Below are 23,694 nucleotides of genomic sequence, written 5' to 3' on the forward strand. Positions count from 1 at the left end.
AGGGCCGGATGAAGGTTGAATGGGGCCTGGAGCAGAATTTGATTGGGTTGCCCTCTTCCTATTCAGAACTTTAGCAGCAATTTAATTGATTAATTTGGTTAAATCTGGGAGAACAGGGCTTAAAGTTCAAACTGCTAAACTTATGATCACTGAGTTGTGAACAAACAAAAGCAAAGATTAAAGTCAGTGCATCAGATTCTAACTTTGTGAGCTCAACATTCCTGGTCATGTTCAGGAACAAGCCAGGCTCAAACCTGCTGGTTCCTGGGAAGTTCTGGAACAGCAGCGTCAGCGTGGAGGACCGTGCTGCAGCAGCTGCTGCTGCTGCTGCTGCAGCGTTGGAAACAGGAAAAACAGAACAACACAATGACCGGACAGATTTTGGCCAAAATGAACTGTGTGTTTCCTTTTATAATTCAGTCATAACTTCTGTATTCCAGGACAGAAAAATAATCTGAAACATCTCTGCAGTCGGAAACTCGGACCTCAGCATCCAGTAGGAACAAGCTGCAGAAATGACATATCTTCATCCATTTTATCTGGTTTCTGTTTTGGTAACTTGTGAAATCTGATCAAGTTGGAGTTTTGATTTAAAAATTTAATTAAACAGTTTCCATGTTTAGCTAAAAACCAAACAAAAAATTAAATCTTAGTACTTTCTTAACATGTTTTAAAACTAAATTTAAAAATATACAAATGTTCAAAATGTACGTGCATCTCAGATTAGCATTAATATACAATCTACTAGATGTTCTCCAGACAGGTCAAAGGTCACGAGGCCATCAGGACAACATGGAGCAGGACGTCTGCGCTTCCAGGAAGCCGTGCAGCAAAACCTCAACACTCCTTACATATCAGAGTATCTTCATCTCTGACGATGTGCCAATAATTCATGAGCTTCCAGATCTGAAGCCCCTTCAGAGGAAACTTTAGTTTTCTGTGAACTAGAGAAATATTTACATTTTGTTTTTGTTCTGTTTCTGCAGACGATTTCTGGAAAGTTTCTCTAGAAAAAGTATTTGTTTAGAAAACTGCATGACTTTTAGAGAAAGTGACGCTGTTCATGTTTCAAATGACTTATTCTGTAAAGAAGACAAAAAAATTATTTCATTTGATTTTTGGACCATAAAAATGTATTGAATTAAAAGCAATAAAAACTGGGATAAAAACATTTTAAAAATTAATAACTACAATAAATTAAAAATATAGTTTCATATTACCAAAAGTAACATACAAATGATCCCATGAAAGAATTTTTACATCTTTCATCTGTCAATATTTTTATTGTCTCCTAATAAAACTTTGAGTTCTCTCCTGTGAATTATTTAGAGAGTTTTTTGTGTTTTCTTACAGATGAAGTTTAACTGTTGTTCTAGTTTCTGCATATTTATACAGTGTACTGTCCTACACTGTACACTTTCATGAACAGATTCCAGTTAATCGATATATTTTTATCGATCTGCTTTGTTCCACAGGAAGCTGCAGAAACCGTTGAAGCATTTGGATATTTTAAACGTTGCTAACATGAAGCAGCTGCAGGTAAGGTTTCCATGGATGACTTGCATTTCTCTGGTTTGTCAACAGAGCGGAGCAGAGGTGTAATTACAGGCTGCTGCTCCATCAGGTAACAAACACTGAGGCGGATCTGATCAGCTGGAGGCCTCTCTGGTTTCTCTGGGTTTTATTGTTCATGGAGATGTTTTTGGATCTGCAGTGATGAATATTTGCCACTAATCCCAGCAGCGTTGTGATTCTGAGCTGATGTTGTTTTAGAGCTGAAGGATTCCAGAATGATCCGTCCAGATTCAGCGGGCCGACCCGGCATGTTGTGAAAGAAACAAAAATGCTCTCTGGCTTCTTTCACTTCTCCCTCTGGCACAAACAAAGGAGGGGGCGGAGCCTCACATTTGCATCTGCAGGACAAGAGTCCAGTTTAACTTCATGCATCCAAAAGAGTAAACATTTAAGTTTTAATGTCTTGTATTTTGTAAACTTCTTTATTTGCTGCCGGAGAAACAATGAAGAACTGAAAAGTGCGTCTACATGCTTCAGGTGAACCTGTTCTGACCTGAAGGGCCTGAGGGAGGGTCAGAGGCTCCAGGTTCAGCGAGAAAACATGCAGAAAGTTCAGAACTAAACCTTACAGCAGAGAGTCAGAGTGAACAGGCCGAGGTTCACCGGGATGCACGTCGCTTTAGGTGATTTTCTGGCTCCTCTCAGGATGTTCAGAGACGGAGATGATCAATATTTAGACAAGGTGGATCTGCAGAGCAACACCTGAAACCTGGACTGTGTACCTAATAAAGTGGCCACTGGCAGTAAATCTCCAGGATTTCTGAATATCTTCCAAAAATCCTGGAAAAACAAAATTTTTCTTTGTTCCCGACTTTTTTCCATTTCTTTCATTGAATCTGAACTAAAGTCCCAAAGATAAATCTGGATTTTATCTCCATCAGACAATCAGAGGAAGCATGAAGCTTCTGTCGGGTTCAGGTTAAACAGACCAACTGAGCAGCTGCTGTAGAAAACCTTGGTTACTATGGTAACCCCATATTCTATTTCTGTAAGGCTATCGCTAGTGGGTTTATCGGGAGGGCTAAACCCACTAGCGATAGCCTTACTATTGAAGCCTATACAGAATAGAACTCACAGGTCCGACCTATAACTTGTTCTACGCTGAAATGTTTTTATGGGTCGATACGACTCCAGATGTTGTATTGATTTGTTTGGAGGAGAAAAGAGATTTCATCAGTTTCTAAAAGAAACTGATGAAATCAGTTTCATCAGTGATGTCCACTGTTGTCCAATTCAACAGTGGACATCACTAAAAATATAGCTGTGCTAACTCTAAAGAACTTTGGCATTAGTTATGCTAATGCTAAATTGCTAACTGTTTATGCTAAAGCTAAAGCGCTGATCAGTAGAAAGATTTCTATTTAGTCTTTGGCTAACGACCAGGAGCCTTTTCTCCTGCTATCGCTAGGCTAGCACATTTGTTTTGGTTGTGATTACCCACAATGCCCTGTGCCGTAGTCCACTTCGTGGTTTGGTCTCTGGACCGCTTGGCGTTCACATATGCATTCAAACCGAACCAGAATTCACTTCAACTGAACCCAGACCGAGGTTTGGAAGACCACAGGTCAGAGGTCAGTTAGGATTCACAGCTCACCAACTGAACTGTACTTTCTACAGAATTTAGATTAAAGTGGATTGAAAAAGCAACTTTATGTTTTCCGACCTGCCTGATTTTACAGGAACTCTCCAGTTCACATCTGGAAAGCCAGATTAGCTCTATTGTTTCTACTGGACCGAACCGAGCTGATTCTGGTCGCTTAATTCGGATTTTCAGAATAAAAGCTGGGGTTGTCCTCTCTGGGTGCTGTCTCACGCCGTGAGGGAGCAGAACTGGAATAAGCAGGTATTTTGGGCACAGCGGTAACAATGGGCTCAGGTGAGTCTTTGTGATGTATTCAGGGCCCAAACAGAGCAGAGAGCCGCTGGAGCGGAACCAGATTAGTGGGTCGGTGTGTCAGCCCGCCGGGCTCAGCTGGCTGTTATCAGCGGTCAGACGGCTGCTCTGTTATTTTCAGCACAGGTAAGTCTGCCTCCTTTTGCTGCACAACAAGCTGTGTTTACCTGGGCTAATTTTATCCCGGATGGATAAAAATATGAGTGACTGTCCCACTGCGGCCTCGCGCTGCCGGGGCGAGGATAAAGCAGCGATGCTGGAGGATTTTCACCTATTCTTCACGAGAGAGCCGAGCTTTTAACAGCTAATGCTAACGGCGTTTTATCAGAGCAGGTAAATAAATCTGCTGTTTCCTCGGAGCGGTGCTGGTTCTGATGGTTCTGAAACTGCTGCGCTGCGGTCTCTAAGACTTTGATCTGCTTCACAACAATAAACATCAAAGGTCACAGTCTGAGGCCGTCCTCCCAACATGACGGAGAGTCTTCCAGGGACAGACATCAAACACCTGACAGCTGGTCCGGATCGATACCAGCCGGTCCGGGTCGATACTCACTGCAGCTGGTCCGGGAGCGCGCCAGCTGGGTCGGGTCAAACCTCTGGAACCAAACCTTTTCTAGTAGACTTGTTTGGTTCCAGATTACAGCTTTCTGGACAATCATCCAGGGCCGGTCCAAATCTTTCTGGGGCCCTAAGCTGATTTTCATCCTGGGGGCCCCCATACCAACATGTCAACACCAGATGCTTCATCATTCCTGAGCTAATGCTCATTAGCATCATAACAGTGTTATTATGATTATTTTAACCTAAGAGGGGAAACAAACTGAAGAACAGATTTTGATATGCAGAGTTGGTGGTGTTGAAATGTGCTGTATTTTTTTGTAACTATTTGAAACAGTTTTAGTTATTCTAAAAAGTATAGTCCAGTACATAGAGAGGAACAATATGGCTGAGAAACACAATATAAGTATTTATCAGTTTTTTGCTGTAAATACTTGCAATACTCTCAAACTGGTGATTGCAACCTTTCCTGTTTAATTCAGTTTCCTCTTAGTATGGGTCATAGAAGACAATACATTTTCACTCCAGTTGTATTGTGGAATTGAAAATAGGCATAAAAGTTAATTTTATATTGCAACATGAGATTCTTTTACTCAATATAATATAATAGCATTTTGCTAGGAAAATAACATAAAGTCGGATGAGAAAGAAAATGATCTGACATTTTCTTGCAGAGCTATAGCACCCCCTAGAGCCGCAACTGGGCAACTATTCATTCATTGAATTATGGCACCTTTTGACATCCATATTTTCCAAAAATTAACTGTTCCTTTACTTTTTTTTCTTAATGGAAACTATTTTATTTAACTTTGTCAACATTTCGGACGTTCATGAAGTGAAAAAGTTGAAAGAATCAGTTTTTCTGTCTGCTGTGTTTAGATGCTGAGCAGCTTCTCCAGGACAGAGGATCCGGCCGGGGCGCTGGTGAAAATCGTCCCGACAAAGACGTGCGTCCCCCAGAGGGAATGGCGGACCGCCCGGCAGCAGCCCAGGTCCTCGATGCGGAAGCCCAGCTGGGCGTAGCGCTCATCCGTCTCAAACAGCGTGTTGTTGGTGTAGGAGCCGAAGAAGGCCAGGCCGGAGGACGGGTCGATGAAGTCAGCCCAGAAGCCGTCGGCCCGCAGGGCCCCGCAGATCTCCCGCGCTCCGTGGATGAACGTCTCCAGCTTCTCCTCCCGCTCGCGCTCCACCGCCTCGCTCCATGACGTCATGTCGCTCCGGGTCTTCTGGGTCACCGTGATGACCGTCAGGTCGGACACCGAAGCCTCCGGGAACATGGACAGGAAGTCTCTTCTTAATGCTTCCGGACAGGACAGGATGGCACACTCCACCCTGGAGTCAGAACCGGGTGGTTCGGAAAGTTCGGACGGAAGAACTTCATCAGTTACCTGGAAACCCGAGAGCCCGTTTCTCCTGCTGTGCTCTCCTTCTCCCTCCAAGGGGCGCTGCAGGGCCGCTTGGTCACACAGGTAAAGGTGACGGTCCAGACCTGCTGGGTTCTGGTCGGACCCAGCTATTCTGGTTCGGACCAGATCATAATTCTTTACGGAGCAGGTAGCAGCTACTGAGATCGGTCTGCTAGCAGCCATGCTGTGGACCAACACGTTGATCCCGGAGAGGTACCGGACCAGCCTGGTTCTGCCGGACAGAACCGGACTCAAACAGGCCATTTTGCCGAACCTCTGCCCGCAGACAAATCTCTCTATTCCTCCGCTTTTTCAGAGTGTTTCAGTTAAAACACAGATACTCGTTGTGTCCTTGTAAACTCTCCTACCGTGTAAACATTCTTCTGCACATGCGCATTTTCCACCTACGGCTTCTTCACTTCAGTTATTTTCATGCGGTTTTATCGCCCCCTGGTGGTGTGGGGAAAAAAAACTCCGTGTTTACCATTTTCTTAATTTCTTTTAACCATACTCCATAACAAAACAATAGAAATACATTACTTGTCCAGTTTCTCTTAAAACCAAAGAAATTCATTGAGAAGTAGTAAAGCAGGTTTAAAACCCAAAGACTTTCTTCAACACTGGAAAACATGCACTTCATGTAATTTGTAAATCAAAACAGTTCAACATCAATTTTACTCTTGCAATATATCTAAAAAAAATTGCATAACCTAGAAAAAAAGTAATTTGCCCAAATCTAGCTTTTCAAACTTTAGATTTGGTTTTTACTCTGAAAATAAAGAAGAATTCGATAATATTGACAAAATGTTTATTCTTAAATGTTGTTTTTAAAAGTCTTATTTGAAAGTGCACTAAATCTGTATAATTTTACCGAAGCTCACATGATATGTATCAACTCTTCACATGTCGCATTTATGTTTGAAAATAATGTGAACATTTTGAGTCTTTTCCTATTTTTGGAAATTGTCTTTGTTGGAATTGTAATCCTTCTGTTGAATTTTCATTACAGTACTCTAAAAAAAATTATTTACTAAATGTAACATAAGCTATTACAGCGCAATACATCAAAAATATGATCATGGAAATAGCACACATTTATTAAAACATGTAAGGGATTTAAATAAATTAACAGTATATGATGGCTGGATAAATTACACAGCATGATTGTTCTTGTTTTTTGCCTCTCGCAATATGGCCGCGACGTAGACGTACGATTCATTGTTCATGACCCGGAACCTGTCTCTTCGGGGCAAAACCTAAACCCGGCGATGAACCTGCTAGCCATGTCTCTCCCAGCCGGTTGCTAGCTCCGTCAAATAGCTTGTTTTAGTTTAGTTTTGGACAAAATGTCTCAAACAAACTCCGGCAGAAGCGATAATGTGAGCGAATATTCAGCGCTGAAGGAGGAGCTGAACAGAAAGGTTCGTTAAAACAGTTTCTATCGGCTAACACGCTAAAAAAGAGGAGGATAAGCAGCTTTCACATGTTTTAATTCTGAGGTTTGGATGTTTTAGATGGATATTGTGACTTTTACACAAGTCTTTATCAGCTGTGTGTGGTTGGTTTGATTATTTGAATTTTTATCCTTTAGGTGAAGGAGCAGAAGATTATTGTGGACGAGCTTTCTAACCTGAAGAAAAACAGGGTGAGCAGGATGTTCTACTAACACACCATGACCTTACAGACATCAACATTTCTCTAATTATTCAGGTAAAAGTGGAGTGAAACCGATCCACGTGGATTCGCATGAAATGTAGTTCCACCAATCACAACCTGGCTTTCGATTTAAATTACAGTGATAGGTCTCGATTAAAATATTTGATCGAGTTAATTGCAGAATCTTATTGCTTAATCATAATTAATAGAGAAAAAATTCAATAAAACAAACATTTTCAATTCCAAAATCCTTTTTGCTTCTAACTCATACATCAGCTCAACAGATTATTAATGTTTTTAAATCTGTTATTTGGGTTCCTAAACCATCAAACTGCTGTTTTAGCCATTCAGTTTGTCTGGACTGGATAAAACGATAAAATCTGTTTTCTTGGTGACTTTGATGCATGTTTGTTTCTTACAGAAAGTTTACATCCAGCAGAGGAACAGCAACGTTTTCTTCCTGGCCGACAGAAGTCAGACTCTGAGTTCCTGTAAAAGTAAGTTGTTCTTTTCCGGGTCGTGTCTTCTGACCCTGATGGAGTCGTGATCCCGGTCCGTTCTGTCTGCAGAGGAGTTGGACTACATGAAGAAGGAGCAGCAGGACCTGTGAGGTCATCACCATGTGCGGAATCTTCTGCCTGCTGAGCCGGTCCGCGGCTCCGGAGGAATGGGACCAGGCGGTCCTGGAAGCTCTGCAGAGGAGAGGACCGGACTCCAGCCGGGACGTCTCGGTTACAGGGACGGACTCCGGTTATCGGTGCCTGTTCTCCGCCCATGTTCTCCACATGCGGGGCCTCCTCACGCCGCAGCCGTGGCGGGACGCCGCCGGGAACATCCTGCTGTGGAACGGGGAGATCTTCGAAGGCCTTCCGGTGGATCCGGACCAGAACGACACCACCGTCCTCTCTCAGCGGCTGCAGTCCTGCGGAACCGCCGCTGAGATCCTGGCGGTCCTGTCGGCGGTCCGCGGGCCCTGGGCCTTCATTTACCACCAGAGGGCGGCAGAGTGCCTCTGGTTCGGCCGGGACTTCTTCGGCAGGCGGAGCTTGCTGTGGAGTTTCTCTGCGGGAACGATGACCCTGACCTCAGTGGCGGTGCACAGTCCGACCTCCGACCCACGGAGCTGGCAGGAAGTCCCGGCCGCCGGCGTGTTCAGGGTCAACCTGAAGGAGTTTGCTCGATCCGGTTCTGTTTCCTTGGAGATTTTTTCCTGGGATTATCCCCATATTCCCTCCACCAGGCCGGAATCGATTCCCATCGACTGCCGAGTGGTGATGAACCCGGCCGGGCTCGCTCTGTCCGCCCCAGTTCCTCCTCTGAACGAGTCACTTCCTGCCTCCGGCCCTGACCCGCTAACCGAGTCCCGGCTGTCGGTCCGGGAGCTGGAGGAGCTGCTGGCGGGAAGCGCGCACCCGGATGAGGCCAATCATCTGATCCGAGTCCTGAGCGAGGCGGTGCGGAGACGAGTCCAGGCTCCGCCTCCTCCGGCCGGTTCTGCCAGCGTCGCTGTTCTTTTCTCCGGAGGAATCGACTCCATGATCCTGGCCGCTCTGGCGGACCGCCATGTTCCCGCTCAGCATCCCATCGACCTGCTGAACGTCGCCTTCAGACTCCAGGAGCCAAAGAACCACGACAAGAAGCGGAACAAGGATTCTCCGAACAGCGACCCGGCTTCTCTCCGAACCTTCAGCCCCTTTGACGTTCCGGACCGACTGACGGGAAGAGCCGGTCTGGAGGAACTGCGCCGCCTGAACCCTGAGCGGCGCTGGAACTTTGTAGAGATCAACGTGACTCTGGAGGAGCTGCAGGAGGCGCGGCGGCAGCGGATCCGGCACCTGGTGCTTCCGCTGGACTCGGTGCTGGACGACAGCATCGGCTGCGCCGTCTGGTTCGCTGCCAGGGGCGCCGGGGCCGTCATGGAGGACGGCGGGCCCAGGCCCTTCACCTCCTCAGCCAAGGTGACCTTTCACCTTCTGTAACCCAAAACGATTTCCTGTTTTCAAGGCTCAACCTGCAGATCCGGATTTTTGTTCTTTATTCTTCAGATTGAAGAAAAACTTTAGACTGTTTCTGTTTATTGGTTTATTGTTGAGTAAAGAGTTAATTCTGCTGATTCAGCATCTAAATTCTAGCCAATCAGAGCCAGCGTTAATCATCCCTATTGACAATTATTTCAGTAATTGATTAATCATGATTAATCATTTCAGACTCAGAATCGATGATTTTCTGATGAAAGTTTTGCGTTTTTGTTAAAGTCTTCAGACTGAAACCTTTAAATGTTTTTGTTTTGTTCAAATTAAACCTATAAAGTGTTAAATGAACCTAGATTTTATATTCTGGGTCTTAAAACGTTTATTGTTGGTTAGTTAATTAAATCGATCATTTAATCAGGGCATTTCTCAGGCCCAGTTGTAGATCCAAATGTGATTCCGCTGATCCTTCGCTGTTTCTGCGCCGCCCGGCAGGTGGTCCTGACCGGGATCGGAGCGGACGAGCAGCTGGCCGGTTACTCCCGCCACAGAGTCCGGTTCCAGACGGCGGGACTCCGGGGCCTGCTGGAGGAGCTGAGCATGGAGCTGGGCCGGATCTCCTCCAGGAACCTGGGCCGGGACGACCGAGTGGTGGGAGACCACGGGAAGGAGGCCAGGTAGGCGGAGCCACAAGACCGCAAAGAACCTTTAGAGGAATCTGGTGGAAATATTCAGATTTACAGGGAAAATATGGACTTTTCTTTTTATTACTAAATAAAGCTGAAATGTTGAGGTTTCTGCAGGAAATAAAAACTGACGCTGCAGGTTGAAGTTTCCAGATCAGTTCAGTTTGAGGAAAAAAAAATAAAAAATCAGGTTTTTGAGCAGCTAGAGATTATTTTAGAAATCACTTAATCTGACAATTAATCATCAAATTACTGATTAATCTCTTATTTTGATGATTGATTGATTGATTAGTCTGAAGACTAATCAGGTAAAGATGGTCATTCTGCACATTTTTAATTTAACAACCTTTTTGTCTGAAACACGTTAAAATATGCAGCCATTAAATTATATGGCAAAAGGTGAGACTGAATATTAATAATATTTTTAGAACACAATTTGATTCCAAACTCATTTTAATGACACATTGCTCTCAGTTTTCAGGTTTTTGTCCTTATAAACTTATAAAAATTTATAAAAAGTGTTTTTTGTTTTTTTTATTCCATCATGCAGAACAAAAACCAGCAAAAGGTTTTTATAAAAATACATTTTGGTTTTTATTGAAGCTTTTTCTGAAAATAATTAAAAAAAAACAAACAAAATAGACTTTTAAATTTTTTATTGGTAAATTTTCATCGATTTGCTGACAGACGAACGTTGGGAGGTTAAACTGAGGCAGCCAAAGGAAATAAATGTTTTAAATGTAATAAGAACTTAAACCTGGATGAATTTATTCTGCTGCTCAGAATGAAATGGCTGACTGGTTCTGATCCGACCCGCTGCCTTGTTTGTGTTGTTTCCGTCCCGTTTGTCCCTGCAGGTTTCCGTACCTGGACGAGGGCGTGGTCAGCTTCCTGAGCTCGCTGCCAGTCTGGCTGAAGGCCGACCTCTCTCTGCCGCGCGGCGTCGGCGAGAAGCTCCTCCTGCGGTCGGCGGCCCGGCAGCTGGGCCTCGGCCGAGCCGCCGTCCTGCCCAAGCGGGCCATGCAGTTCGGCTCGCGTGTGGCCAAGATGGAGGACCGGTGGGAGAAGGCGTCCGATAAATGCAGGAGGCTGCTGACCGGGTGACGGACAGCCTCTGATTTCCTGTTTGAATCATTGTAAAATCATTTCCTATTAAAAGTTGGTTCCTTTAAACCATGAACGATTCGTCGTCTTGAAGCGTCTCGCTGAAGTAAACGTCACAGTCCAGGTAAGACGGCAGGTTTCCCACGTCAAAGCGTCCGGAGATCTCCTGGGTGAAAACCGGCTTCCTGATGACGTTAGAAACCAGTTTCAAAGTTCTAAATAATTTTCTGCTTGCTGGACGGACTCGGCATTTCCTGTTACCTCGGGATGAGCCACGACACAAAGTTCCCCGGAGCGTCGCGCTCTTCGATCGGAGCGTCCTGATGACAGAAAGTTTCTCAGTGACAACCTGAACGTCTAGAAGCTAAAAGTCGTCGTTCAGGTTAAATTTGACCTTCTTCTCCTCCAGGAAGGCGTCCAGCAGAGGAAGACTCTCCTTGGAGAAGACGTAGAAACACGGACACTGGCAAATATTTACAATATTCACAGGTCAAAAACTGAGACAGGTGGGAACACTTTGCTGAATATAACATAGTGAAATAGTACCAGCTAAATGCTGTTCTTATAGCATGTTAGCATTAGTTTCCACTAAATACCATGTTGATTTAGTGCTTTAGCATTAGCTTCTGTTAATTAGCATAGTGGAATTGTGATTTAGAATTAGCTTCTGCTAAATCCAGTGTTGGTATAACTGTTGTGATGCATGGTTCATAGTTAGCGCAGCTAGCATGTAGCATCGGGCGCCCAGATGGACTCACGGCTCTCCTGGACTCGGTCTCTGAAGGACGCGGCTTTTCCTTCATCCGAAGAACCCGGAGATCCTCGTCCACCTCCAGGATCCCGTACTTCTGGGTTTCTGCAGAGCAGCAGAACGTTCGTCCTTCCACTAACTGCAGTGATGATGATGATGATGGTGGTCTCACCTTCGTCCCTGCAGCGGTAGCACAGCAGCAGGCAGCTGTCGGCGCTCCTCGCCTGCAGCTCAGAAACCTTCTGTGCGACCCGGCCCAGACTGAAGTCCTCCCTGAACAGCGTGTCGCTGCAGAAACATCAGAACCGGCATCAAGTCCCTGAAACCGTTACGGGTCCAGACCGACCAGAACCTCACCCTCCGATCACGATCACGCCGTCCTGGATGCCGAAGTGCTTCACCGCCAGCTGCAGGCAGGCGACGGCGCCGAGCCGCTCCTGGGACGGACAGACTATGTTAATGTGGGTCGGATCAGAACCGGACCGGTTCTGACGGGTTCTTATTGGTTTACTTCGTTGCTTCGCGTCTCATCGCTGAGAATCTGCACTTCTGGAAACTCTGCGGCCCAAACGGCGAACGCAGCCTGGTGGAGAGCGTTGGTCTGGGGAAGAGCAGAACCGGAACCAGGCGGTCCGATTTAAAACCCGCCAGAGTTCTGGTTGCAAACCATCTGACGTTTAAATCTGGTTTCATTCTGATCCGTTTCACTCCAAACTGCATGTCAGGTTCATTTCTTATTCAGAATAAACCAAAAATAAATGATGGAAAGCTCTTAAAGCTACAGGCTCCCGTTGCTATAGTTACATTCAAATATGTAACTATGAATTTGGTTATTTAGCCTGTCAGGAAAAAACTGAGGTCCATCTTTCAAATTCATATTTTCACCAGTTTGTTCATGTAGTTGTAAGTTAAACATTTACCAACTACACACTGGAGGTAAATGTTTGGCTTGAGGGTTGAAACTAGTTGCTGGTTAAATCTTGGGACAGAGATTTCCTGCTGAGGTGGATTTGTGAACAAATCCCAGTTAAAGTACAAAAGATTGAATTTTTCCTTATTTCCCTATATGAAATTTTTTTACTTTCATACTAGAGCCACACAAAAGACCCCCTGGAGGGGGAAAAATGCTGCTTTTAGATGTTTAAAATAATTGTATCTGTTCTGAAACGATCGGATGACATCCAACAGCGTTCTCATTCTCAAGACCGGCCCTGTCCAAAAAACCAAAAACGGTATAAAAATCAGTGGGATAAAAGTTTCACAAATACATAGAACCTTTAAAGAAAAACGGTCCAGTTCAAGTTGGACTGTGTTGGTTTTTAACTGGAAGGGGTCAAAGGTTGCGTAGAGTTGATAAACCGAACAGAATAGTTCTGGGTCATCTAGTTCATTAATCGGTACCAATTAGGATCCGGATCATTCCCTTCGGTTCAGCTGTCTGGACCGGTTCTGTTTGATCATCTCTACTGAAACGTGATTCGAGAATTTTGGGTTCCTACCACCACGTAGATCCCGTCCACGGTTCCGGACCGGGTCAGCGCCCGGACCCAGCGGCTGATCAGCGGGCTCCGGCCCACCGGCAGCAGCGGCTTCGGGACCCCGACCAGGTGGGCGAACCTGCCGCTGCGGTCGGAGGAAACGTCCCGCTGCAGCCTGGTTCCGTAGCCCGCGGCGAGAATCACGGCCTTCATCTAGAAGTCTTGTCTGGGCCAGTCCGGGTCGGGTTTCTGGTACCAGGACCGGCAGAACTGAGGCAAAGGTTTCATTCTTCTTTGGAGGTTTGGAAGGAGCTTTTTAACGCTCTACCGCCCCCTGCTGGAGGAACTAATGAAATCAGCAGAACCTTGTTGAACCTGCTGACCACAGAGTTCAGAACACCCACCCGAACCAGCTAAACTGATTGGATCATAATATTTATAAATGAAAATAATTTGCCTCTAGGTTTTCATGTATTGACACTTGAACTAGTTGCATTTACTCACGTTACTGTAATCAATATAATTTGTAATAAAGTTTTAGGGACGTGTTTTTTATTTTAGAACCGTTTTACCCTGATAATTTACTAGGATAAAATATTAAAGTAACTGTACTTTTACTTGAATACATTATGTTTCTACTCTGGACCGACGCATGAGGTCGTTCATGAAATAAATTCTGGTCGTCTTCTCCGACCAGAATCGTTCATGTTGGACCTCTGACCCGACAGGAAGGACGAAACAAGTTCTGACAAACTAACATTTATTGACCCAGTCGCTGTAAACAGCAGCAGAACCGTCGATCTATTCTGCGTCCTCCGACCCGCTTCCAGCAGCAGGTGGCGTCGCCTCCGATTCTGGAGCCATGAGCGGTTCTGGCTGATCCGACGGCTCGGCCTCAGCCTCCTCCATCGGTTCCTCCAATGGCTCCTGGCCCGGTTCTGGTTCTGGTTCCTCTGCAGCTTTCGGCTCTTCCTCCTGCAGAAAAGTTCCTCCAGACTTTAATTGACCAGGTTCCTGTTTTGGGTCAGAACCAGAACCACTGGGACTGGTTGTGTGAGATTGGAGTCCATCCGTTTGGTTTTTCGGACCTGAATCAGGTCGAGTCTCCGGGTCGTGGCGACCCGTCAGAACAGGAAGTCGGCTCACCTGGTGAATCGGGTCGGTCGTCTCAGGTGTCAGTGGCTCCGCCTCTTCCTGTTCCATCGGTTCCTCTTCGTCCCTCAGCAGAACGGTTTCCTGCTGTACCGCCGGTCCTGGTCCTGGTTCTGGTCCGGGTCCTGGTTGATGTGCGACAGTCGGTTCCGCCGGTTCCTCCTGCAGCATCAGAGGACAGTGAGACCCTGAACCCGGCCGGACCCAAAGGGAGGATCGGCGCTGACCTCCAGAACCGGCTCCGCTGGCACCGGGTCGGGCTTCTTGTGGGCCTCCAGCACCGCCATGACGGAGGTCGGGATGTGAGCTTGCTGTGGGCAGGAAGGGGGACGGTCAGGAGCGTGGCGCAGCGCAGAGGGCAGGAAGCGAGAAGAGTTCTGACCTGATGCGGCGTGAAGGACAAGACGTGCTGCAGCAGCGGCGCCCTCATCTCCGGGCAGCGCTCAAACACGCTGGCCAGCTGCAGCGGCGGCAGCTGCAGCAGAACGCTGTAGGACTGCGGCTTGGTCCGCTGGCAGCACTTCACGAAGCCCTCCCACACCTTGGGGTACTTCCACACCTGCAGGACGGGTGGAGGTCAGGCGCTGACCCGATGGAGCCGGCTGACCCGGCGGCGGCGGCGGCTCACCTGCTTGACGATGAGGCGGGACAGGATGTTCATGACGAAGCCGCCCAGGCGCGGGTACATAGTGAGGGACTGGATGACGGTGCGCATCAGCAGCATGGGCAGCGGGTTCTGCTCCATCAGCTGCTGCATCACCACCGCCAGAACCTCCGACGTGTAAACGTTCTTCTCCCCGAAGCACAGGTTGGTGGCTGTCGGTCCAAAGGACACGGATTAACCACACAGCACATCAGACATATTTAATCACCAAAAACATCCTGAAAATACAAAAACTTTATCGGAATACTGACATCTAGTGGTGAGGATGAAGACTGCTACAGATGTGGCCCTCTAGAGGGCGATATAACAGGAGTCAGCGACATCACAGGCCTTAATTGACCTGGTTGAATTTAACCCTTAGCATTACTTTTCACTAAATACTGTGTCGGTGTAGCGCCACAGTGCTAAATACCATGTTGGACAGCTCATTTAAATTAATACCCAATGAAGTTTGTCCTCCTAAATAAATCGTAGTTTTGTCACTTTAGGAGCCGTTTTCTTATTTCTGGGCGTTTAGATATAAACATCACAGCTGTAAATGATTCAGTTAAACTGGATATTTCTGCTGCTTGCTTTGTTCTCACGCTTCCTGACACATCAGGGTGTTCCTGAAACTCTGGAACCCTGCAGCAGCTTGCTGTCTGAACTCTGACCTTTGATGATGGATTTCATGTCGCACTTTGTTGAGTCGATGTTGTGCAAGGCGATGAGCAGATCTCCTGGAGTCAGCGGAGAAACCGAAGAGCTTCCCTCACCTGCCAACAGAAACCAGATTCACCGGCAGAAATAGAACCTGTTAGCTAACCGCTAACCGCTAACCCGCTTCACTGTCATCAAGACGAATGTGTTTGTGTTTCCTTTAGCTTCGGTTTGATAGTAAAACATGTTTAAGCCGCCTGGTGATCCAGCTGATCGGACACTCCGGGTCGCTGGATCTGGACTCCAGAACCAGTAACGTTGTTCCTGGTTTGACTTAAACTAATGTTACCAGATGCTCTGTGGCGTCACGTCTAAACGTTTCCCTACAGAACCACTCACTACGCTACGCAGTTCCCACTCAAACATCCTGCTGTGTTCGTTTGGTACCGAACCACCAGAACCGGGTATTTTACACCCCCAGCTGTTACAGAACATCTGAGGCCTAGCAGTAACGCGGGGGCAGCAGCGCCCCCCGGTGGGGAATCAGAGCCGTACTGTGCTGAGTCCCCAGCAGCCGGTTGAAGACTTCCTTCACGACGATGGGGTTGAGCTTGATGAGCTTCGGCAGAGCCTGGATGACTTCATTCTGAGGAGGAAACAGAACCGTCAGTGAAACGCCAGCCGAGCAGCGCCGGACCGACCCGTTCCCTCAGCAACTCCACCTTCTCTAGGCCGTTGATGACCGGGATCAGGAAGCGGACGTCCGGAACACGCTTGTGGTAGAGGTCCCGGACCCGCTCCACCAGCTCCGGCGACGGAGGCACTGGGCGGAGGAACGACACGCATCAGAACCGGACCGGTCCCATCTGGACCTTCATGTTTCTGTCTGGGTTCAGATCTTTTCTACCTTTATCGGTCAAAATGTGCAGACAGCGAGTGACCAGAGTCTCCGCCCCTTTAGGACAGTTTTCAACCAGAAGAAGAAGCTCTGGAGAGTTCATCCCCATCCCACGGATCTGCAAGGACAAAAACCCAAACAGTCAGGATGAGCTATAGATCTATAGATCTACAGAGTCATTCTAACTACTAACGTCTCAGATCCAGAACAGAGAACATGTGCTGCAGGCTCACAGGTCAGAGGAATGATACAAACATTCCTTGTCTTCATTAAACACAGAAAACTCATTTTGCCAGCAGATGCATTTATGCAGGAACACCTCCATGTTAGCTTCCCCTAAATTCATTCTAAAGCACTAATTTCCTCAGCTGTTACGTAACAAACTAAAATCACAAGCGTACAAGTAGAGGCATAATGACAAATTTGGTCCTGTTGAGGGCGATACATGGATGAAATTAGCATTAGCATTAGCATTAGCTGAATAACTAGCTTCTGCCAAACACATCAGTGAGGCGCGGAGCGTCAACAGAACTGATGTTTATGAAAATTGCTTCATAAGTGCAGTTAACTTTTCACTGTTGGGTCGGACTGCCGATCCAGACTGGGTCATAAGTATACATACACCCTGTAATGTGTGGTCAAACATGAGGAGGGACTCACCGGCTGCTCGATGGCGCGCAGCACACTGCGCTTGATGTCGGCGATGGCCTCGGTGTAGACGGACGCCAGCTCATGGACCAGCCGGTGGTTCAGAGGAAGGAGGGACAGGTAGAGGAAGAGACACTGTCTCACCGTCTCCTCCGTCCACGGAGCAGCAACCTCTGCAGGGACATCAGACATTAGTTCCTCTGGAAACTCTGGAAGCGCTTCCTGCGCTGTGACGGGTCGGTAAAGGACGCTGACCCGTGTCCTTATCGGCGCCGAAGAGCAGCGAGGGCGGGTTCGGGTGAACCAGGAGCTGCAGGTAGTTCAGGGCAAACTTCTCGATGTAGTCCCTCAGGTGGTCCTTCTCATACATCCGCTTCAGGAAGGCCAGGGCTGTGCTGCGGACCTGCAGACCGCCGACAGCTCTGCCTTAGCATTAGCTTTAGCATTAGCATCAGATTTATGTTTATCAGAGCTTAGCTTTAGCATCAGATAATATTTGGTCCATTTTCATGTATAAAATCAGAACAGATGGATTTGATGAAACCAGTATAAACCAGTGGGACCAGTCCGGCCCGACCCAGCCCAGTCAGCAGAACCAGACCTTCTCTTTGTCGTGGGAGCTGAGGTCCAGCAGAACATGGAGGTACTGGAACTGCCTGGACGGCCTCTTGACGATCAGCTCCTTCAGCGTCGTCATGCCCAGATAAACCCGGGACTGAAACAGAGGTCAGAGGTCAGCAGATAAACCTGGGACTGAAACAGAGGTCAGAGGTCAGCAGATAAACCCGGGACTGAAACAGAGGTCAGAGGTCAGCAGATAAACCTGGGACTGAAACAGAGGTCAGAGGTCAGCAGATAAACCTGGGACTGAAACAGAGGTCAGAGGTCAGCAGATAAACCTGGGACTGAAACAGAGGTCAGCAGATAAACCTGGATAAAAGAGGACTCAGAGGTCAGTCAGATAAACCTGGGACTGAAACAGAGGTCAGCAGATAAACCTGGGACTGAAACAGGCTCCAGAATTTTCCAGAAATTCAGCTTAAGCCAAAAATAATTTATCTTTGAATTTATGTTCAATATTTCAACAGAAAGTGGTGACTGGAGAAACCCGGAACCGGATAGACACAAATAAGGAAATGAGGCAGGACATGGGTATGGAGTAGGACATATTGGAGGGGCAGAGTGGACATGATGGCGGCCGCCCCACTGACCCGTCCCTCTGCTCGGGTTTCTCCTGCAGCCCGGACAGCAGCGTGTAGAGGCAGTGGTCGTATCCGTCCAGCAGGCCGGCCGGCAGCTGGCTCAGGTAGCTGTTGTACTCCTGGTACAGCAGAGAGAAGGCCAGGTCGCTACGGCAACGCATGTCCTCCAGGACGTAGTCCAGGACGTCCTCCTTCATCACGCCCTCGAACTGGGTCACCAACCGGGACAGCAGCTTCACCCTGACCTGCAGCATCATCATCATCGTAACATATCCATGGAAACATGGGACTTACGCAGCCAATCACAGACCAGTATTCCTCAATCACAAGGCAACCAGCCAATCAGAAAACTGCACAAGCAACGAAAATCTAATACTGGAGATGCTTTAACTCCAGAGAACATTTATTCAGTCATAAAAATACTTTTTGTCCATTTCAGGTATTTTTGTACTTTTGTCAACATCACTGACAGCGTTTCAATGCAGAGTAGGTGGAGAGGGGCGGAGCTTCAAAACAAGCAGGTTAGCATTAGCTTCTGCTAACTACATGTGGAACAAGAGGCAGTAAGAAAAACAAAAATATTTTAGTATCAAATATTCAACACTTGGATAACAACAGATTATTGTTATTAATATCTAGAAATTCAGAGTAAACTTCCTGTTTCTGCTCATCTCTGATCATCCAGTCCTAAAACCATTTTTCCAGATGGACCGGACCTGACTGCCCTCGGCTCTTACGTGGGACATGCCGCTCTGGGTGACCGCCTTCTCCGAGTGCAGGATGCGCTTCACAGCTCTGGAGGACAGCGCTCCGATCTGCGAGTCGGACAGCGGCTGGACCACGTCCGCGAGGCGGAACACCTTCTTCCTGCCGCCGGCGCCCGCCATCCTGCAGAGGAGCACAACGTCAGGGCGGCCTACAGACCACCGGGTCGGTTTTGGTTCCGGCGGGCTTACTTGGTCTGGACAGAGGGCAGGATGGGCTCAGGAAGCCTCTTGACGGCGGGCACCTCGGGGGTGGGCGGCTTCTCGCTGTAGCCGCCCACCACAGAGATGGCCTGGCCCACCATGGAGGACAGCGACCGCCTGATCAGGACGTCCTTCCCCCCCGACTCGTCCTCCGCCGGCTCCTCCTTCCCCGACTCGTCCTCCCGCGCCTTGCACTGCTCCAGACCTGACAGGAAACATGGCCGCATCACTGTGATGTCACAGCTGCCTGGGCTTCTGATTGGTCAACATGCTGCTGAAGCTGCTCAAACTCATTATCCACGGAAACTCTCAAGCCTCCAGCTCCTCATGCTAATGCAGCTAGCCACAAGCTAGTACAGCTCCTCATGCTAATGCAGCTAGCCACAAGCTAGTACAGCTCCTCATGCTAATGCAGCTAGCCACAAGCTAGTACAGCTCCTCATGCTAATGCAGCTAGCCACAAGCTAGTACAGCTCCTCATGCTAATGCAGCTAGCCACAAGCTAGCAAAGCTGTCTCTGCGGCCGTTAGCAGCGCTGACCTGGTCCGATCCCGGCCGCTGTCATCTGGGTCGCCATCAGCCGGGCCAGGTGTTTGATCTGGGCGTCGGTTCCGGCCGACTCCACGGGTGTGTAGGTGGCCTGGAAGGACGCCGGCATGACGTCCGGCAGGTACACCATGCTGATGAGCACCTGGCAGACAGACGGGCGTCAGCGGGACGGGTCCGGTTCGACGCAGACAGACAGGAAGGGGCGGCGCCTCACCAGGTTGGCGACGTTCTCTGGGGTCAGCAGGGGTCGCAGGAACTCGGCCGTCAGGTCGATGGCCGACTGCGGAGTCGGGGCGGCCGCCGGCTTCGGGGTGGCGAGCGGCACCGGCTCCTCTTTGTCCTCGTCGTCTTCGATGAGCGCCGGCTCTGAGGGCAACAGGACTTTGATTAGGCCGCAGGCGCGTGGGCAGAGCCAGGCGAGGGGGTAACTCACCCATCTTGACCTTCTTGCCCTCGACGGCGGGCTCGTAGCGCGGGCGCTTCCTCTGCTCGCGCGGTGGCGGCGTGTTGCGGCTGATCTCGCTCTGCGGCATTCCCAGGTCCAGTAGCAACGTGCCAATCTGGACCTGGAACTCCAGGCTGCACGGATGCTTCAGAACCGACACCAGGTGCAGCTTCAGGTTCTTCCTCACGCTGCTCACCTGGGACTTGGCCAGGGTGGGGGGCAGGTTGGCTGTGGGGGGTAATTATCAATTAATCAGTTTAATCAATTAGTCTGTTCATCAAACTGTCATCCCTCCATTTGTTCATCCATCCATCTGTCTATCAGTAGATTTTCTGGCTGTGTGACCTCTGACCCTCACCGTGCAGCGTCTCGTAGGCCTGCACCACCTCGGACATGAACATGGGCCGTTGCCTAGCGATGGTTGCTAGGGAGCCAAGCGCGGTTGTCAGGTTGATGCTGGAAATGGCCGGATGAACCATGAACTTCAGCAGCTTGTCCAGCGCCGCCTTCCCCTCGTCACACAGAGCGTCTGCAGACCAGAGACACGGTTAGCGCCGCCGTCACCGCCGCCACGCCTCCCTGACTTCTGACCCCGGGCCGTACCGTAGCGGATATAGGGGTGGTCCCTGGGAACCTTGTCCAGGCTGATATCTCCTTCCTGTCTCTTGGGGACGTCAGACTCGGGCGTCCGCGGCGACAGCGTGACGATCAGCGACTCGGTGAACTTGATGGCGTGTGTCCGGACGCCGTCGTTCTCCGAGTCGAGCATGCTCAGAACGTCTCCGGTCATCTGGGACACCAAGTCCCAGCAGGCCTCCTGCATCTCCGACACCGACCGGGCCCGGACCAGCCACTGGCGGAAAGAACCGGAACCGGATCAGGTGAAAGGCCGAGTTATCTCTGCTGGGTTGCGGTCCGGTCAGTTCCGGTCGGGTCCGGTCGGTTCTGGTCGGCCCGCTCCTCCTACCTGCAGGGCGACCTTGTAGAGCTGCGTCAGGGACAGGATGGCCTTCTTCACCACGTTGACGCTGTCGTCCTTCAGCAGCAGGTTCAGGTTGGCGATGAGCCGCAGCAGAAGCTCGTTGTCCCGTTTGCTGAACGGGTCAGAAACAACAGGAAGTGAGGTTCTGGAGGGAAATCAGAACCAGACCCGGCAGAGTTCTGGCAGCTCACCAGGCTTCCTCAATGAACCCGATCACAAACTTCCTGACTTCCATGGACCGGTCCGTCTGGAAGGCGATGATCTCCTGAGCAACAGAAACATTTCAAATCAGATTAAAACACTAAAATATGATGAATCAGCAAACCAGGCTGATCAAAATAAACTCTGACTGAAAGGCAGCTTCTTCAAGTTCGACTTTAAAACACAAATCTTTATTAATAAATATAATAAAATCATCAACAATCCCTCTAATAAAAACAGAACTAAAGCTGAATTTGTATCTTTTTAAATGGAGAGTCGTTTACATCATTAAATCATTTCATGTAATGTGTGATCAATAAATGCTTAACTAAATGCAGAGATCATTTATCAAATATGCCATTAAATAGTTAAAATGTAAACTGTCAAACCATCCGTAGTGTTAGGGTTTATTTATTCATTTATTTTCTATTGTTTTACAAATTATGACCAGCAGGGGGCAGTAAATGTGTAAATTGCTGTAAATAGATCATTAAAACTGAAAAATCAAGTTATTTATTGTGAGGTTAATGATAGAACAATGTTTTTATTCTAGGTGTAAAAGTCTTCATTTAGTTTTATTTTTATTCATTTTTCCAGAACTATGTTTTTTTTTTTTACTTACATCCAGGAAGTTGTCCAGAAGAGACGGATCCTTGTTGATGATGAGTTCCTGAACCTGAAGGAGACAAACCGAGAATCAGAGCTACTGCAGCACAACCTGCCAGCAGGGGGCGCCCCCTCGAAAACACACAGAATAATGGATTTTACTGCAGAGAAAACAAACAAACCTGTTTGAGGACAGTGAGCTTTTCATCCGTGGGGATCAGAGCCGCCTGGTTAAGCAGCTCCACCACCTGAAGAAGAATAAAACATTTTCTGGTTTCTAAAGGAAAAAACTGAGAAATGTTTCAGTTAAAACAACAGCAGCAGCTTCATTTTTCACAAAATTATCTCTGCAGCAGAAACTGCTGCTCCATAAATATCTATTTAATGTCTTTCTTCTTTCCTTCAACGCTGAAGGAAACCCAGAATAAATCCTGAGATCCAGGATATTCCAGCATATTCCAGGGCAGAACGAATCCCTCGTCTCTCCAGGATCAAGGAGAGTTTCTAAAAGGAAGCGTCTGCATCAAAACAACCAACTCAGCTGCCTCCTTTACTCAAAGCAGAGAAGCTACATGCAGATGATGGAGCTCTGACCTTATCGCCATGACAGGAGATGGTTGCTATGGTGACAGTCCATATTTCTTGACTACCTGATCTAAATGTGGACAGGTGCAAAGAATAATTCTTCATAAAATCAGGAAAATGATAACCAACCCTGAGAATCCGCTTCATTACCGCTGGAACGCAGACTGCTACAGGAGGACCTTCATGTAAGACCTACAACTCTCTGAAGTGCCTTTAATTTACATTTAATGTTTCTTTGGGATCAGAAGTTTTGAAACAGATAGAAGTAGTTGGGTGATCAGTTTCTCTCAGTCTGGATCCTTTTATTGATCCGAGCCAAAATTATTCATAATTATCACCTTCTCGCTGGTGGTGACGTCGATGACAGCAGGAGGCTCCCCGTCCTTTGAAGGACGCTCCATGATGCTGCTGTTAGTCGATCACAGTAAGGACGGCATGGTCTGGAAAAATCCTGGAAAATTCTGGAAAACATGGAACCGGTTCAATGGAAGTTAACCAGAAAACTGTCTGGAGTCCAAATTCTTCACACTGAAACACAAACCAAGTCACTAATATAAAGAGTCTGATATTTACGTTATGAATATGAACAAATAAAATAATCACAAAGGTTAAAAACAAATTTTAATTAGGAAGTACCACAATTATCTTAGCCGCTATGCTAACCACGATGCTAACCTGCTCCGTTTAAACTTAATTAGAACATTTGAAACACAACAACATACTGTTTTAATTCTGTCCTCTGGTTAAAGTAAGTATTTAAAACTGGCCGGCAGGAAAATAGTTTCTTTCCAGAACATTTAATTCATTTATTTATATATTTTTAAAAAACCTGTTAGCGCGGAAGGTAAGAAGCCATTCTTCTTCTTCTTCTATTTCCGGTTTTAGGTCTGAATCAGCGCGTTTGTGCAGCAGCATCACCTAGTGTAAAGAAGGCGGATCGGCATGTATTGGTATCATGTATGACTGTATGAGGATGTCATTATCTTTGATCCACTACATGCTGTTTTTTAGTTTTGTGTCATAAAGTTAAGTAAACAATATTTCTTAATTAAATAAATGTAATCCTTATATCCTTTA

General features: G+C 47.5%; 4 protein-coding genes across 6 annotated transcripts; 1 reads left to right on the plus strand and 3 right to left on the minus strand.

The window, feature by feature from the left end:
• Positions 1 to 4,481: 4,481 nt before the first annotated feature.
• Positions 4,482 to 5,855, minus strand: LOC122839296 (cobalamin trafficking protein CblD-like). Its single transcript, XM_044130741.1, has one exon. The coding sequence runs from the start codon at positions 5,695 to 5,697 to the stop codon at positions 4,903 to 4,905; it is 795 nt and encodes a 264-aa protein (XP_043986676.1). The 5' UTR covers positions 5,698 to 5,855; the 3' UTR covers positions 4,482 to 4,902.
• A 1,652-nt stretch (positions 5,856 to 7,507) lies between these two features.
• Positions 7,508 to 10,925, plus strand: asnsd1 (asparagine synthetase domain containing 1). The gene is made up of 4 exons (XM_044130737.1): positions 7,508 to 7,586; positions 7,659 to 9,047; positions 9,555 to 9,736; positions 10,603 to 10,925. The coding sequence occupies exons 2-4, from the start codon at positions 7,710 to 7,712 to the stop codon at positions 10,847 to 10,849; spliced, it is 1,767 nt and encodes a 588-aa protein (XP_043986672.1). The 5' UTR covers positions 7,508 to 7,586; positions 7,659 to 7,709; the 3' UTR covers positions 10,850 to 10,925.
• On the minus strand, positions 10,385 to 13,411 carry zgc:136439 (uncharacterized protein LOC678627 homolog). 3 transcript variants are annotated; one of them, XM_044130739.1, is made up of 8 exons: positions 13,100 to 13,411; positions 12,112 to 12,201; positions 11,958 to 12,037; positions 11,773 to 11,888; positions 11,608 to 11,705; positions 11,244 to 11,285; positions 11,111 to 11,169; positions 10,385 to 11,034 (listed from the first exon to the last, which is right to left on the minus strand). In XM_044130739.1, the coding sequence occupies exons 1-8, from the start codon at positions 13,289 to 13,291 to the stop codon at positions 10,914 to 10,916; spliced, it is 798 nt and encodes a 265-aa protein (XP_043986674.1). In that variant the 5' UTR covers positions 13,292 to 13,411; the 3' UTR covers positions 10,385 to 10,913. The 3 variants fall into 3 exon arrangements, with proteins under 3 accessions (XP_043986674.1, XP_043986673.1, XP_043986675.1); XM_044130738.1 differs by having other exon boundaries at positions 11,244 to 11,312; positions 13,100 to 13,399; XM_044130740.1 differs by lacking the exon at positions 12,112 to 12,201 and having other exon boundaries at positions 11,244 to 11,312; positions 13,100 to 13,401.
• A 405-nt stretch (positions 13,412 to 13,816) lies between these two features.
• sympk (symplekin) lies at positions 13,817 to 23,545 on the minus strand. Its single transcript, XM_044130743.1, has 26 exons — positions 23,447 to 23,545; positions 22,956 to 23,078; positions 22,215 to 22,280; positions 22,049 to 22,102; positions 21,417 to 21,490; positions 21,211 to 21,337; positions 20,847 to 21,096; positions 20,602 to 20,772; positions 20,232 to 20,471; positions 20,013 to 20,164; positions 19,790 to 19,940; positions 19,238 to 19,454; positions 19,019 to 19,169; positions 18,179 to 18,526; positions 17,681 to 17,794; positions 17,335 to 17,482; positions 17,092 to 17,252; positions 16,441 to 16,549; positions 16,256 to 16,356; positions 16,089 to 16,179; positions 15,548 to 15,649; positions 14,859 to 15,046; positions 14,613 to 14,789; positions 14,458 to 14,541; positions 14,225 to 14,392; positions 13,817 to 14,053 (listed from the first exon to the last, which is right to left on the minus strand). Exons 2-26 carry the CDS (start codon positions 23,016 to 23,018, stop codon positions 13,880 to 13,882), a joined length of 3,681 nt encoding a protein of 1,226 aa, XP_043986678.1. The 5' UTR covers positions 23,019 to 23,078; positions 23,447 to 23,545; the 3' UTR covers positions 13,817 to 13,879.
• Positions 23,546 to 23,694: the final 149 nt, after the last annotated feature.

Source organism: Gambusia affinis, linkage group LG11 (genome assembly GCF_019740435.1).
Source record: "Gambusia affinis linkage group LG11, SWU_Gaff_1.0, whole genome shotgun sequence".
NCBI classification, from domain to species: Eukaryota; Metazoa; Chordata; class Actinopteri; order Cyprinodontiformes; family Poeciliidae; genus Gambusia; species Gambusia affinis.